Consider the following 15498-nt stretch of genomic DNA (forward strand, 5'->3'; position numbering starts at 1 on the left):
CACCCGGCTGCTGATCCCTCCCCGGCGCACGCACGCTGTCTGCTTCCCGCCTTTTACCGCCAGGGGGCGCTGCCGCCGCCGCGAGGAGTGATTACGTCATTCACCGGCGACGGCCCTCTGAGGCATGACGGTGATGGCGGGTAGGTGTGCGGCGCGGTGCTGTCTGTCGCCATCCTCCGTGATCCGCGGTCTGGTGGGGCTGGGAGGCGCGGTGGAGGTGCACGAGAGGTGGATCTCTCCGAAGGAACCTCACCTCCGTCACCTGGGGCGCGATGCGGGCCGGGTCTTGTGGGGATCTGGGCCTGACCCTGGGGGGGTAGGCCTCATCCTGGGGACCGCGGCCTGACCGTGAGGGCCTGAGGGGTCGGCCGTGCCCGAGCGGTGATGCGGCTGTATCCACGCGTGTGTGAGGGAGCCTGCGTGGATCCCGCGGCGGCACCGAGTGTCTGCATGGTTGTTACCGACTGTTAAGCGATCCCAATCCTTAGAGAAAGCAGGTGGGCCTCAGTGCCGCTCCTCCTGACTCACACTCTTTTCTCCCAGCAGCATCCAGCACTTCTTCCCTTCTGGTTCCTGCGCTGCGTGCCTCGGCCCTAAAGGTATGATGGGGGGAGCGCTTCAGCCGCGCCCCGCAAGGCTTCCAGCATGGTGGGGCCTGCCGTGGCCCCATCCATTCCTGCAGCGCTTGCCAGAGCAGCCCTGGGGTGGTTTGAGGCCTCTTTCTGTCTCTCAGGGGGAGGCTATAGAAACCCCATACACGCTTCCCCCAGCTCCTGCTTCTCTCCTGGACTTGCAGAGCTGCTTCCTTCCTTCCTCAGCTCTTCCATTGTGTAAGAGCTCTATTCTTCTCAGCTTGCAGTTCCCCTGTCTGATGGTCGAGGCGGACGCTCCATGCTGCAGGGAGCAGGCAGGTATGTTTGCTGGGTGGCTCTGCAGGGGTTTTTCCATTCTGCCCACAATTAATCATACTCTGCACAATCACGTAGCTTCAGTGCCTCGTTTCCTCTTTGGCTCTCATGAATGAGTCCCTCAGGGCTGAGAGCTGCAGCTTGGGGGTGCAGATGGGCCCCTTCCTTTCCTGCAGCAAACGGGGCGGTGCTGTAGTGAGGCCATGTGCTCTGCAGCTCTTCTCCATTCCTTGCACTGTCACTCCCTGCTCTGCCTGCTTTGTTGCCGGGTGCAGTGAGCGCAGATGGCTGCAGGGCTTCCCCTCAGCCCTCCTCCAGCAAGGCTTACTCACCACACACTGCAAGTCGCTCTCATTGCCATGAACCTCCTAGCACAGCGTGGCTATTCCTGCAGCCCTAGATCTTCAGGGCCTTCCCTTACACCTCAGGAAGTCCATTAGGATTGTGGACCCAGCAGGGCAGTGCTTGCCTTGCCTACTCTCTGCTAGGGTTTTGCCTCCTCCCTCACCTACTGATACTTCTGCCACAGGGCTTTAAATGCTGGCTGAAAGGAATGCTATCTCTGATGGTTCCAGCCCTGTCCTGTGGTTTCTGCTGGGCCCCACAGATCTGCCTGCAACTGCAACTCAGTTCTTTGTGCTGAAGCCATGAAGCTTCATCTGAAGCTGCGTTGGAAGAAATCTGAGCCCACGGGTGATGCTCTGCTGGATCCCATGAAGATAAGACAAGCCTAGGGGCTTGCTGGGGGCTTGCAGATTGCTCTACTGATGCCATCCAAGCCTGTCACGCTGTCCCAGGTTGGTAGCACTGTGGTGACACTGCTGCTTTGAGCAGCAAATGGGGTGTACACCAAAGACAAGAGTGAAAGCCTCCTGAATGGGGCTGCAGGGCAATGAAACCTACTTGTTTCTGTGATTAATGCAGCTCTCTGTGCTTTATGTTCAGGTGAAATAGTGCTGAGTGCCCAGCATGAATTTGGCGAGCTCACTGCAGCTGGGAACCGTGGGGAAACAGTGAGTGAACAGCCACAACTGGAAGTCCCCAACTTGCCTGTGTGCTCTGCTGTGTGGTGAGGAGCTGCTCAGTGCAGGATGCGCCCACAAGCAGTTTCCTGAGGAAGAAGAGAAGATTTGGGTGGCTCAGCAGTGGGGTCTCCTGCTCTCCAGAGCACCCAGTGCTGGTGAGAAGGAGTGGTGACTGCATACTGATGTTTTGGGGGTACATTTGCTTGTATTTTCTACTTTGCAAGTTCATGTCGCATCGATAAATAAAAATCTCTGGTATTTTCACAACTGTAGGCTCCTTGAACTGTTGTTCCTTGAGCTGTTGTTGCTCCTAGATAGGGAAACGTGGGCTTGAGGCTGTCCCCAAGCATCTGTGCTGCTGCGCCTCATGGGGTTTCTGTGAGCCCCTTGGCACCATAGAGCTGTGCTCTGGGGGCTGGTGGTGGGAAAGGTGCATCCCATGGAGAGGACATTGGGATTTGGTGCCTGTGGGGCAGGGATACGTCTCCAGGGCTGCTCCTGGGACCTGCCCTGGGCTCCACCCATGCGCTCTGGTCCTTACTGGGCTCTGTGCCCAGGGCGTGGTGACAGCAGCTCATCACGGTCACGCCATGCTGAGCAGCGCCGTGCTCGTGCACCCAGTGGCTGTCACTGTCACTGTGCTGTCTCATCAGCTTCTGTGTGGGCGGAGGTGCCGACCCACAGACTTGCAGCTTTTGGGGTGCTGCGGTGTAGGGCCGGATGCATCCGGGCGCCAGAATGACTGTAGCAGTGTTGCAAGCGTAACGCTGTGTGTGCCCCTGGCCCGTGTCCCATGCACCTATAGATGAACCCAATGGTTAGATCCCACTGTGGCTACATGGAGATGCAGACCCTCCTCCGTAGGACTGGTGCTGGTGCCCAAGTGCTTTGGGGCATGGGGACAAATCCCCACCCTGCCCTTCTGTGTGTCTCCTGCCCTGTCACCACCACACTGATCCCCATGGGAGGTGACAGTAGGGCCGGGCCCCGCGTCCCACGCGCCTGCGCTGCTGCTTGGGCGGGCAGAGGTGCAGGAAGCAGCACAGAGGGGGGAAGTGGGTGCCTGTGGGCTGTGGGCGCAGCATGGCGGAGCTGGAGGGCCCCGAGTTCGGCAAGGCTGATTTTGTCCTGCTGGACGAGGTCACCATGGAGCACTTCATGGAGAACCTGCGGCTGCGGTATGGGGATGCAGGGAGAGGCAGGATGGGTAATGTTGGGATGGGCGAGGCTGAGGTGGGGTGCTGCAGCCAGGATGCAGTGCTCAGCATCGTGGTGATGGGGATACCGCCAGCCCTGGGCACCCCAAATCCTTCATGTAGGTCAGGGTGTGGTCCTGAGGTGCAAACCCTGACCCAAAAGGAAATGTCTGTGCTGGGCAGCGTCCTGCTGCTGGCTGAGGGAAGGGGAGGCATGGCCCTGGAGCTGCGTGGGGGATGTCCGGGTAGGCGTGGGGGTTGTGTGTGCATGACCGTGCACAGCAATGTGCATGTGTGTGTCTGTCTGTCCTGGTGTATGTGTGCCACCCTGGTGCCCTGCACTTCCTGCCTGCACCCATGGGTGCTGCCTACAGGAAGGGCTGCTCTCCTTGTGCCCTGTATGGCCCCACAGCATGAAGCTCGGGGACACACCTTGTCCCACTGCCACCCCTGTGTGCAGGTTCTCAAAGGGCCGCATCTACACCTACATTGGGGAGGTGGTGGTGGCCATGAACCCCTACCAGCCGCTGGAGCTGTACGGCCCCTCTGTGGTGGAGCAGTACCAGGGTCGTGAGCTCTACGAGCGCCCGCCGCACCTCTTCGCGTTGGCTGATGCCGCCTATAAGGCCATGAAGCGCCGTGCCAAGGACACCTGCATCGTCATCTCGGGTAGGGGGCAAGTGGGGGGCACCCCAGGGAGCAGGGTGCCAATGGGTGCACACCTCGCCCACCTCCTGCCTGTGCCAGGTGAGAGCGGGGCCGGCAAGACGGAGGCCAGCAAGTACATCATGCAGTACATCGCCGCCATCACCAACCCAACGCAGCGTGCCGAGGTGGAGAGGTGGGTCCAACCTAATGGAGAGTTGGGTGGTTGGGCACAGATCTGTCATTCGGGGTGACCCTTGGGGGGCATGGTGCCCATAGGAGGTGATATGGGGACCTGGGGAAACCCATGGACATAGAGGTGCCGCATCCTGCATCCATCGGCTTCAGAGCTGGGGTGCTGCGCCGTGCTGTGCCACACCTTCATGCCATGGCACACCGTGCTGTGCTGTGCTGTGCAGGGTGAAGAATGTGCTGCTGAAGTCCAACTGTGTCCTGGAGGCCTTCGGCAACGCCAAGACCAACCGCAATGACAACTCGAGCCGCTTCGGCAAGTACATGGACATCAACTTTGACTTCAAGGGAGACCCCACCGGTGGCCACATCTACAATTACCTCCTGGAGAAGGTGCAGGGGGCATGGGGTGTGAGGGCATGACTGTGTGGGGGCTGGCCCATGGCACTGCCTGACACCCATCCACTGCCACCTCTTCCAGTCCCGAGTCCTCCAGCAGCAGCCGGGAGAGAGGAACTTCCACTCCTTCTACCAGGTGGGTAGGGATGGGATGGGATGGGTTGCAGTGGAGTGGGATGGAATGGGATGGATTGCAGTAGGATGGGATGGGTTGTGATGGGATGGAATGGGATGGAATGGGATGGAATGGGATGCAGTGGATTGAGATGGGATATGTTATGGGTTGAGATGTGTTATGTTGGGGTGGGATGGAAATGGGATGTGTTGTGATGGGATGGGATAGGTTGCGATGGGATGGCATAGAATGTGATGGGATGGGACAGGTAGGATGAGAGGGGATGGATGGGATGGGAATGGGATGCGTGGAATCTATAGTACTGGTCATGATGGATGGGATGGGAGTGGATGGGATGGGATGGGGCAGAGTAAGTACAGAATGGCAACCAGATGGCGTAGGATGGGATGTGCCGAGGGACACTTGGCCAGCTGGGATGGAACAAGGAGTTCTGGTGTCCAGGGCAGGGTGCTGACATCCCCCTGCTCCATAGCTGCTTCTGGGAGCCCCTGATGCACTGCTGGCCTCACTGCACCTCCAGCGGGACCCCACTGCATACTGCTACACCCAGCAGGGCACCCAGGGAAGCGTGAGTGGGGCAGGGGTGGCTGGGGGGGTGGGGTCCTGGGGGTCCCGTCCCTCACCTGCCTCCCCCAGGCTGGCGGTGACGATGCGCGTGGCTACCGGGCAGTGGAGGAGGCAATGGCAGTCATTGGCTTCACCCCAGAGGAGGTGGGCGCTGTGCAACGCATCCTGGCGGCCATCCTGCACCTGGTGAGAGTTCCAGGGAAACCTCATGGCCACCAGTATGGCCCCACCAGTATGTCCCCATGCAGACCAGTATGGCCCCACCCATATGACCCCAGGTAGACCACTATGGCATCACGCAGGCCAATATGGCACCACACAACCCAGTATGGCCCCACCAGTATAACCACAGGCAGACCAGTATAGCTCTGGGCACCAGTATGGCTCCATGCAACCCAGCAGTAGTAAGCCCCACAGAAACCAGTACAGTCCCATACGCTGCAGCACAGCTCAAGGCAAACCAGTACAGCCCAGTACAAGCCAGTAGAACTCAGTGTGAACCAGCACAACTCAACACAATTCATCATGGCCCAGCACAGCTCAAGGCAAACCAGTATGACCCCATATGTCTGAACCCAGCCAAAGGGATGATGCCGGGTCACCTTGAGTGTGATTTGGGACCCCAACCCATAGCAGGTCTGCCGATCCATCCCCTGTCGGCAGGCATGGTGCCATCCCCATCCCCTGCAATCACCACGATGTCCCCAGGGCAACGTGCAGTTTGTGGCAGAGGGTGAGGTGGCGGCGCTGGAGGCAGTGGAGCAGCTGGCCGTGCTGGCCCAGCTGACAGGAACAACACCTGAGCAGCTCCGCCAGGCACTGCTGGCCCGCACCGTGGCCACGGGAGGCGGGGAGCTCATCGAGAAGGGCCACAGCCCCACCGAGGCTGCCTATGGCAGGGATGCCTGTGCCAAGGTGAGGAGAGGGCAACGGGGTCCCACCACCCCACACCATGTCCCCGAGGTGACCATGGTTCCCCTGTCCCCAGGCCATATACGAGCGTCTCTTCGGATGGATCGTGGGGCGCATCAATGCTAGCATCACCGCACGTGGTTATGATGTCCGGCAGCATGGCAAGAGCACCGTCATTGGCGTCCTTGACATCTATGGCTTCGAGATCTTTGACACCAACAGGTGACATGGACCCCACGCTGGAAGGGGATGGGGAATGGGGACACGTGATGGGGGTGGAGGAACAGGTGGATGGGATGGAATGGATATGTAAAGAAGATATGGGATGGGAAAGACACATGGAGGAGATGAGACTTGGAGGGGATGTGAGGGAACCGGGGATGAGTTGGATGTGGTTGAGACAAGGGGACACCTGGGAGGGGCACGTGGAGGGGACAGAGTTTGGGAGTAACACACGGAGCAGATGGCTGGGGAAGGACACATAGAGGGGATGGGATCCAAGAGGGACAAGTGAAGAGGACAGGGGGACACCTGGGAGGGACATGTGGAAGATGTTGGGGATGGGAAGGACATGTGAAAGGGGTAGAGACACCTGGGGGGGACACGTGGGTGGGACAGAGCTTGGGAGGGACATGTGGAAGGGATGGGGGATGGGAAGGACATGGGGAAGGGAGATGGACACCTGGGAGAGACATAAGGAGGAGATGGCTTGGGAAGGACATATAGAGGGGATGGGACCCAGGAGAGACATGGAGGGGACAAGGCTTGGGAGGCACAACTGGAGGGGATGATGTGAGAAGGGCATATGGAAAGGTGGGACCAGAGTGGCATGGTGGCCAGGGAGCATGGTGTGGGGCCAGGTGCCAGCGGCCAACCTGACCCCCGGCCCCAGCTTTGAACAGTTCTGCATCAACTACTGCAACGAGAAGCTGCAGCAGCTTTTCATCGAGCTCATCCTGAGGCAGGAGCAAGCGGAGTACCAGCGAGAGGGCATCACCTGGCAGAATGTGAGGGGGAAATGGGGACACGGCGAAGACATGGGAGGGACCTGGGGGGACACAGGTGTCATCACCTGACACGGCATGAGGGGCAGACAGGAACACAAGGGGACATGGGGAACACCTCCTGGCAGAGTGGGATTTGAGGTGCCAGGGGGCAAATGAGGGTGCATGGGGCGCAACCCGGGGTGCCCCCTGCCCTCCTAGATTGAGTACTTCAGCAACGAGCCTATCGTGGAGCTGGTGGAGCAGCCGCACCGTGGCATCCTGGCGCTGCTGGACGAGGCCTGCTTGGCTGTGGGGACCGTCACTGATGCCCTCTTCCTGGCCAACATGGATGCCCGCCTGGGCCACCACCCACACTACAGCAGCCGTAAGGTGATTTCTGGGGACAACAATGGGGATTGAGGTGGGGGGCGTGCCAGGAGCTGGCCCTGACACCCTTTGCTCCCCAGCTCTGCCCCACCGACAAGACCATGGAGTTTGACCGTGATTTCCGCATCAAACACTACGCCGGAGATGTCACGTGAGGGGCCATGGAGAGCCATGGGGGAACACAGGGGGTCTTACAGCCATGGAGGACTTAGGGAGGACATGAGGGACCATTTGGGATCATGGAGGACATGATGCTGTAGGGGGTTTTTTTGGGATCTATGGTTGATCCCATAGGCTATAGTGGCTCTTAGGGGTTTATGGTTGACCATAGGTCCACGGGGAACCATTGGGAACTGTGGGGTGTACTGAGGAGTGGTGGTGTCATTTAGACCTTTAGGAGTGTGAGTGGGGACTATGGGCATCCTTGGGGCCGTGGAGAACTTTAGGCAAGCATGGAGGACCGTATGGGATGACCAAGGGCAATAGTGTTTCTTGGAAGTCTATGGGAGTCTATGGTTAGCTATGAGGTCTTGGAGAACCATGGAGCGTCTTAGCTGGTGTATGATTGACCACTGGGCCTTGGAGAATGATGGGGAGCATGATGGGAGTATGGGGAAGTCATGGGGCTATGGGAGTTCATGAGGAACTGGAGGGGACTGTTTGGGGTTGTAGTGGACCATAGAGCTTTGGGGACCATGAGGGTCTATGGGGGGATTATTTGGGGCCATGGGGATATAAGTGCCCATCAGGAGCTTTGGCTATCTATATAGGGTCATAGGGTCAATGGGACAAATCACCTCTGTGGAGACAGGCAAGAGCATGGCACTGATGCCTCCAATGGCCTCTGTGCCAGAACCTGTCCCCCAGCACCAAATGGTGGCTGGAGGAGCCCCCAAGCAAGGTGTTCCCCCACCTCAGGTACTCCGTGGAGGGTTTCCTGGACAAGAACAAGGACACACTATTCCAGGACTTCAAACGGCTCCTCTACAACAGGTTGGGAACATCCAGGGACAGGGGACACAGCTAGGGGCTCGGGGACATGGCCAGGGAGACCCTGCTATGGGGTATAGGGCGGCAAAACTTGGGGCACTGGGGAGGTGGGGCAGTGCCCAGTACTGCCAGACCTACACCAGCTCTGTCCCCAGCATGGACCCTGTGCTGCGTGCCATGTGGCCCGATGGTGAGCAGAGCATCACTGAGGTCACCAAGCGCCCACTGACCGCTGCCACGCTCTTCAAGAACTCCATTGTGGCCCTGGTGGAAAACCTTGCCTCCAAGGTACTGGCCTTAGGGCAGTCCTGCGTGTCCCCAAGCCAGCCTGGTGTGACCCAGTGTTAACGAGATATGTTCCCAAGCTAGATGGGCATGCTCCTTAACTGACCATGTATGTCCCCAAGCTGGTCAGGCATGTCTGTATGCATCAGAGATGTCCCTATGCTAGCTAGACACGTCCCCATGCCAGTCTTGTTGGTCCCCAAGCCAGATGAGCATGTCCCAAAACCGTGCAGGTTTGTCCATAAGCCACATGGCTTTATCCCGAAGCCACCAAGTTGCCCCGTCCCCATGCCAGCCATTCCCAGTGCACTCCAAGCCCCAAGAGCCCTCAGCCCAGGACACTTATGGTCTTGGGACCATGTGATGCGGCCACCATCCGTCCCCACATTGACATCCTCGCTGTGTGCCCACAGGAGCCCTACTATGTGCGCTGCATCAAGCCTAATGACCAGAAGTCTCCAGTGCTGTTCGACGAGGAGCGGTGCCGGCACCAGGTTGCCTATCTGGGGCTGCTGGAGAACGTGCGTGTGCGCCGTGCCGGCTTCGCCTACCGCCAGCCCTACGACCGCTTCCTGCAGCGGTACGGCCCCAGGAGCCCCGATGATTCCCCAGCCCTTGCACCCCATTGTGCTGACTCCCACTGTCTCCAGGTACAAGATGACGTGTGAATACACATGGCCCAACCACCTGATGGCCACTGACCGTGAGGCCACGCAGACCCTCCTGGAGCAGCATGGCTTCCAGGACGATGTGGCTTATGGCCACACCAAAGTCTTCATCCGCACGCCCCGCACGCTCTTCTGCCTTGAGCAGGAGCGGGCGCAGCTCATCCCCATTATTGTCCTGCTGCTGCAGAAGGTGGGTGCCATAGGTTTCAGGCCCAACCAGGCTGTGACAGGGCTCAGTAGAGGAGAGTGGGGGCAGCAGGGTGCTGTGGTCATGGTGTGGGGACTGGCATGGGGCTGGGAACGGGGCCACACAATGGGGCATAGCGTGGTGCAGAGCATGGGCATGGCATGGGCAAAGCACTGCCTGGGACATGGCATAGGGGTGACATGAGGATGGTGTTGGGCATGGCATGGGAGTGACATGAGGGTGTCTTGGGGTCTGATGTGATGGTGACATAGGGCATGGCATGAGTGTGACATGGGGGTGACATGAGGCATGGCACAGATGTGACCACATGGGTGCAGAATTTGAACCCAGGGCACCACTTGGGTTGTTTCTTCAGATCAAGGCATGGACCCAGAGCAGGGTGTAGAGGAGGACATGGAGGGAATGGGGCACACAGCCAGTCTCACCAGCTCATTTTGGGGCAGGGTCAGCATTTTGGGGGTCATATGACTGCTGATGTCTTGCAGGCTTGGCGTGGAGCCCTGGCCCGGCGGTGGTGCCGGTACCTGCGTGCCGCCTATGCCATCATGGGCTACTACAAGCGGCACAAGGTGAAGGCATACCTGCTGGAGCTGATACGGCGCTTCCAGGGTGTGCGCTCCATGCCCGACTTTGGCAAGAGCCTGGCATGGCCAGAGCCGCCGGCTGTGCTGAGCCGCTTCCAGGAGAACAGCCAGCAGCTCTTCCGCAGGTGCGAGCACAGCCAGGGGGTCAGCAGCCCATGGGGGTCCGTGATGGCAGTGATACCCAAACATCTCATGCCCTCACCCCACAGGTGGCGAGCGCGGCAGATCGTCAAGAACATCCCTCCCTCTGACATGGCGCAGATCCGGGCCAAGGTGGCCGCCATGGGGGCTCTGCATGGGCTGCGGAAGGACTGGGGGTGCCAGCGGGGCTGGGTGCGCGACTACCTGTCCTCGGTAAGGGCACGGAGCTGATGGCAGCACCCCAAGCCTCCTTCACTGCCCCCATCTTACCCCATGCTCCCCCCAGGCCAGCGAGAACCCAGGCTTGGCGCTGCCCTTCGCCCACCGTGTGCAGGCCCTACGTGACAAGGTGCACTTCGGCGCTGTCCTCTTCTCCAGCCATGTCCGCAAGGTGAGGAGCTCGGCACAGCCAGTGTATCCCCATTGGCATCCCCTGGCTCTGCCTCCTCACTCAGCTCTGCCCTGCAGATCAACCGCTTCAACAAGAGCCGGGACCGTGCCATCCTGATCACCGACCAGCACCTCTACAAGTTGGAGCCCCGGAAGCAGTACCGGGTGATGCGGGAGCTGCCGCTCAGCATGGTCAGTGGCCTTACACCCACGTGGCAGCGGGGGTGACCTGCCATGGGGAGCTGGTGACCCAACAGGAAGACCCCTCCATGCTCTCCATCACCACCCAATGAGATCTAGCATCCCCTGTCCAGCACGAAGACCCCTTGGTGCTCCCCATGGTCATGCAATTGGGTCTAGCTTCCTCTGTCCAGTATGAAGAACCCTCGCTGGTCTCAGTGTCCATGCCATGAGGCCTAGTTGCCCCTCTCCAGCATGAAGACCCTTCCATCATCCCCATGTCCATGCTGTAGAGCTGCCTGCATTGGCACAGCCAAGCTCCCTGGGACGGAGGTGTCTCACTGTCCCCACACTGTGACACCCCCTCGTGACCCTTGCAGGTGACGGGGCTGAGTGTGACGAGCTGCCGGGCGCAGCTGGTGGTCTTCCACACGCAGAACCACGATGACCTGGCCGTCTGCCTGCACAAGACACAGCCGCGGGGAGACGAGCGGGTGGGCGAGCTGGTGGGCGTCCTGCTGGAGCACTGCCGAACGTGAGTGGGGCTGAGTCCTACCAACCCCAAGGGACACCCAGCGGGGGGCAGCACAGCCCCCCAGGGTGACCACAGCCCTGTGCTGAAGCTGTGTCCTTGCAGGACCAAGCGGGAGCTGCAGGTCCATGTCTCCGACCGCATCCAGCTGAGCCTGCGGGGGCGCAAGAGGTTGCTGACCGTGGAAACTCAGCCCGACGTGGCTGCCCCTGATTTCCGCAAGAGTCGTGATGGTTTTGTGCTCTACTGGCCTGGGAGCTGAGGGGGTGGATGCCGTGTCCCCCACCGCTGCCACCGGTGCTGTGGTGACAGGGCACAGCTGTGTCCTGCATCCCTGCCCCATGCCCTGCATCCCCCCCAGCCCTGCATCCCCCCCATCCCACCTCCCCCTTCCAAGGTAATGCTGAAGCCTCTGTGTGCACTGGGAATAAAGAGCTGGTGGCAGTGTGGGTGGCAGCATGTTGTGTCCCCTTCCTACTCAGCACCCTGCAGCCTCTGCAAGTGTGGCCGTGTCCCTTTGGTCCCCCTGTGGGGCTGCAGTACCCTGGAACTCTGCCCCACAGCCAGGGGCTGTGATAGCTCAAGGCAGAGGCTAAAACTGGCTGCAGGAGCATAGGAGTGGGTGGGAAGGGGTCACGGATGGGGTGGGATATGGATGGAGGTGTGATGGGGTGAGGTGGGGAGGTGATGGGGATGGTGTGGATGGAGGTGGTGTGTAGTCTACTGAAAGAGGAGGCCCTGGTCAACCTGATCCAGTGGGTGGCAACCGGTGCACAGCAGCGGTTGGAATTAGATGATCTTGGAGCTCCCTTCCAACCCAGCCCATTCTATGATTCAATTGTACAGAGCAGGAAGGGCTGTGGCTGCGCTCGCTGCGGGGAGTGCGACACGGAACTGCGTCCTGGGGCAGGCAGTGCTGAAGTCACACCCAGTGCTGCCGGAGCTGACGCAGACGTGCACCCAGAAGAGCTGCAGGGTGCTGCTGACCGACAGGCCGTGCTCCTTTGACTCTCCGGTGGCTGCAGCACACACGGTGCGTGTCCAGGTAAAGGGGAGCAGCACCCATGGGGTGAGATCCAGCTCGAGCAGCTCTGGTGGGAGGCCTCCAACTTTGCACACCCAGCCCCAGAGCTGCCGGAAACTGAGCGCTGGGAAGGAGCTGCAGGTACCCGAGAACCCGGTGCAGGAGGAGCGTGGCAGGGTCTGCCCCTTGTCCCCTTGTCCCCTTGTCCCCTTGTCCCCTTGTCCCCTCTGCCCATTTTCCCCGTGTCCACTCTCCCCCTCTTCCATTTTAACCCCACTTCTCCCTTTCCCTTTTTCTCCTCTCCCTATTTATCACTCTTCCCTTCTCCCTTTTCCTTCTGTGCCCTCCCCATTTCCATTTTCCCCTTTTCCATTTTTCCCTTTTCCCCATTTCCTCATTGCCCTCCCCTTCCTTTCCCCATTCCCGTCTCCCCATTTCCCCTTGTCCCTTCTCCCCATCTCCCTTTTCCTCTCCCTGTTTTCCCCTATGCCCCCTCCCCACTCCTCATGCCCACACGGGCACAGCACAGACCCCATCTGTCGGCACTCTCACTGGGGAGCCCTCAGCCCCACACTCAGCCCCAAGCTGAGCCCCAGATGCACACATTACCAATATGGATTCCTGTCACTACACCACTTCCCCACTGTGCCCCTGCACTGCCTAAATGGGGCCCTGTGCCTCTGCTTTTGTCCTCTCAGCATAACCACGTCCACCTGGCGTGTCCAGGAACAACGGGGGCTCAGCGATGCGTCTGCTCCTGGTTGGGAAGACCGGGGGGGGACGAAGTGCCACAGGGAACTCCATTCTGGGGCGATGTGCCTTCGAGTCCAAGCTGGCCACCAAACCGGTGACCCTGAGCTGCCAGAAGGCAGACGGGCTCTGGAATGGCCAAGACATCACAGTGATCGACACGGCCAACATCTTCTATCTGTGGGATGACAATGCTCCGGTGCACAAAGAAATCTTGCAGTGCATCAGGCTGTCCTTCCCGGGCCCCCACGCTCTGCTGTTGGTCACCCAACTGGGCCGCTTCACCCAGGAGGACCAGGAGGCCGTGAAGGGCGTGCAGGACGTCTTCGGATCCAGCGTGCTCAGATACACGATCGTGGTGTTCACCCGTGGAGAAGAGCTGGTGTCAGGGACCCTGGATGACTACGTGACCTACACTGACAACAGAGCTCTGCGTGATGTGATCCAGAGCTGCGGGTACAGGTACTGCAGCATCAACAACCGGGCCACCAGCGCCGAGCGGGACCAGCAGGTCCAGCAGCTGATGGAGAAGGTCGTCCAAATGGTGCAGGAGAACGAGGGCAAGTACTACAGCAACGAGATGTACCTGGATCCCGGCTTAACGGAAGAGAAGGTGATGTATCACGTGAAGATGTACAGAGAAGATAGGAAAAGCAGAGAGCTGCCCTGGTGGAGGAAATACTCGAAGTGCCTCATGGTTGTTGGGGGGGGTGTCATTCTCACGGCTGTGGTTCTCTCATTTTGCCTTACCCGATGGAAGCCGTGAATCCCACAGTCCCCACATGGCACAATCACAGAGCGCTTGGGGCTGCAGGTATCTCTGGAGGTCACCAGCTTCACCCCTGCCCGTTGGGGTCCCCCACCACCCACTGCCCACGGCTGTGTCCCTTTGTGTGTTGAACATCTCCAGGGATAGAGATGTTGCTGCCTGGGGGAGAGTTGTTTTCTTCATTGAGGCTCACGCATTGCTGTACTCTGGATTTGTGATGGGACGCATGGTGATAGCAACCCAATGTTCTGGTCACCATCAAGCAGTGCTCACACAGAGCTCAGGGCTCTCCCATCCTCATGCTGCCCTGCTGGCATGGGCTGGGGGTGCACAGGGAGCTGCTGGGGCACAGCCAGGACAGCTGCCCCGGACTGGCCAAGGGGATGTCCCATGCCATACAGTGTCGTGTTCGGTGATAAAACTGGGGAACAAAGACAGGAGGGGGGACATTGAGACTTCACAACAAAACGAGACACATGATGAGCCTGTCTTTCCTGGGGGTGGTTGAGGAAGTGTCTGCTAACGGGAATTACTTCCTGCATTCCTTGTTTTGCTGTGCTTGTGCGTGCGGCTTTTGCTTTACCCATTAAACAGCCTTTATCCCAACCCAGGAGTTCTCACCCTGTTCCCATCCTGATCCTCTCCCTGCCCCATGCTGGCAGATGGAGGTGCTGAGCGGTGTGGTGGTGCTGAGCTGCCTGCAGGGAGAGGGGGGCTGAGTGGTGCTTGGGGGCTGCAGCCCAGCCCTGCCCCCAGCCAGGCAGCGCCCTCCCCTAACTGCACACATTGAGCGAGGCCAACGGTACCGCAAACAGACTTTTCCTGTAAACACACTCAGTTCCAAGAAGCGCAGAAAACGAAACTAAGAACAAAGAGGTCAGAGAGCATTGGCTCTTGCACCAATGGTGGCTTCCCCTTGCACACCTGCCATCCTCCAGAACAGCCGCACACCCCATGGCTGTGTGCTGTCCCTGTACATCCCACCTCCCCGGGCCTCATTTAACAGAACCCCATGTGGGGGATCATACGGGGTTGCACAGAGCTGGCAGGGAAAGAAGGGAGCTTTTCAGCTCTATATCATACAGAACACATCTCCAGAATGGGGGTATAATTCTCCCTGCCATTGCCGTGATCTTCATGGTTTTCCTTGCCCGGTGATAGAGAAGAGTTCCACAATCCCCCAGACCCCAAACTGCTCAGTGCTTGGGGCTGTGGGTACCTCTGGAGATTGCCCACTCCATCACTGCCCATTGGGTCCCCCAGTGCCCCCAGTGCCCAGGGCTGTGTCCTGTTGGGTGTTGAAGACATCCTCAATGGGCAGCCAGTGCAGTGCTCGCTCACCCGCACAGATGGGAAAGAGTTTCCTGACCTTTCCCTGGGAGTTCTTGTGGCTTCAGCTGTGCCCATTGCTGTGTGTGCTGGCTCTGGGCACTGCTCAGTGCCCCCCAGCACTTAGCACACACGGACAGGACATCCAAGCCCTCTTCTCCAGAGAATCACAGAATGACCCGACTTGGAAGGGACCCATCGGGACACAAGTCCTTGCTACACGCAGCACCACCCAAACCCCAACCCCATGTCTGTGAGTGATGTCCCACCACTCCCTGAGCTCCAGAAGCTCAGG

General features: G+C 59.4%; 2 protein-coding genes, 1 long non-coding RNA gene and 1 other non-coding gene across 11 annotated transcripts; all 4 read left to right on the top strand.

The window, feature by feature from the left end:
• The first annotated feature begins 115 nt into the window (after positions 1–115).
• LOC420411 (uncharacterized) lies at positions 116–2200 on the top strand. Of its 5 annotated transcripts, none has more exons than NR_036666.2 (5): positions 116–144; positions 547–599; positions 853–911; positions 1438–1705; positions 1854–2200. It is a non-coding gene; the product is annotated as an uncharacterized LOC420411 (long non-coding RNA). The 5 variants fall into 5 exon arrangements; NR_036667.2 differs by having other exon boundaries at positions 116–140; NR_174011.1 differs by having other exon boundaries at positions 116–140; positions 1484–1705.
• Positions 630–761, top strand: LOC112531994. Its single transcript, XR_003074194.1, has one exon. It is a non-coding gene; the product is annotated as a small nucleolar RNA SNORA9 (small nucleolar RNA).
• Positions 2201–2953: 753 nt separating the features above from the next.
• Positions 2954–12311, top strand: MYO1G (myosin IG). Of its 2 annotated transcripts, XR_005852922.2 has the most exons (23): positions 2954–3111; positions 3590–3798; positions 3877–3970; positions 4194–4359; positions 4448–4501; positions 4974–5069; positions 5138–5254; positions 5777–5983; positions 6057–6202; positions 6873–6987; positions 7186–7356; positions 7434–7504; positions 8272–8346; positions 8499–8631; positions 9042–9208; positions 9279–9486; positions 9990–10213; positions 10298–10442; positions 10516–10620; positions 10698–10811; positions 11180–11334; positions 11437–11728; positions 12178–12311. XR_005852922.2 is itself a non-coding variant. In NM_001030961.2 (22 exons), exons 1-22 carry the CDS (start codon positions 3017–3019, stop codon positions 11591–11593), a joined length of 3024 nt encoding a protein of 1007 aa, NP_001026132.2. In that variant the 5' UTR covers positions 2954–3016; the 3' UTR covers positions 11594–11780. The 2 variants fall into 2 exon arrangements, 1 of the variants encoding a protein (NP_001026132.2); NM_001030961.2 differs by lacking the exon at positions 12178–12311 and having other exon boundaries at positions 11437–11780.
• GIMAP6 (GTPase, IMAP family member 6) lies at positions 12277–14480 on the top strand. 3 transcript variants are annotated; one of them, XM_003640650.6, is made up of 2 exons: positions 12277–12496; positions 13054–14480. In XM_003640650.6, exon 2 carries the CDS (start codon positions 13101–13103, stop codon positions 13869–13871), a length of 771 nt encoding a protein of 256 aa, XP_003640698.2. In that variant the 5' UTR covers positions 12277–12496; positions 13054–13100; the 3' UTR covers positions 13872–14480. The 3 variants fall into 3 exon arrangements, with proteins under 3 accessions (XP_003640698.2, XP_015136606.2, XP_418519.2); XM_015281120.4 differs by having other exon boundaries at positions 12277–12376; XM_418519.7 differs by having other exon boundaries at positions 12277–12364.
• The last annotated feature ends 1018 nt before the right edge of the window (positions 14481–15498 follow it).

This window comes from Gallus gallus, chromosome 2 (genome assembly GCF_016699485.2).
Source record: "Gallus gallus isolate bGalGal1 chromosome 2, bGalGal1.mat.broiler.GRCg7b, whole genome shotgun sequence".
NCBI classification, from domain to species: Eukaryota; Metazoa; Chordata; class Aves; order Galliformes; family Phasianidae; genus Gallus; species Gallus gallus.

Coding starts and splice junctions, on each gene's coding strand:
- GIMAP6 (XM_003640650.6), top strand. CDS start 13,101: ATGCGTCTGCTCCTGGTTGGGAAGACCGGGGGGGGACGAAGTGCCACA.
- MYO1G (NM_001030961.2), top strand. CDS start 3,017: ATGGCGGAGCTGGAGGGCCCCGAGTTCGGCAAGGCTGATTTTGTCCTG. Junction 4,502..4,973: donor ACTTCCACTCCTTCTACCAG/GTGGGTAGGGAT, acceptor CCTGCTCCATAG/CTGCTTCTGGGAGCCCCTGA. Junction 10,621..10,697: donor TCTCCAGCCATGTCCGCAAG/GTGAGGAGCTCG, acceptor TCTGCCCTGCAG/ATCAACCGCTTCAACAAGAG.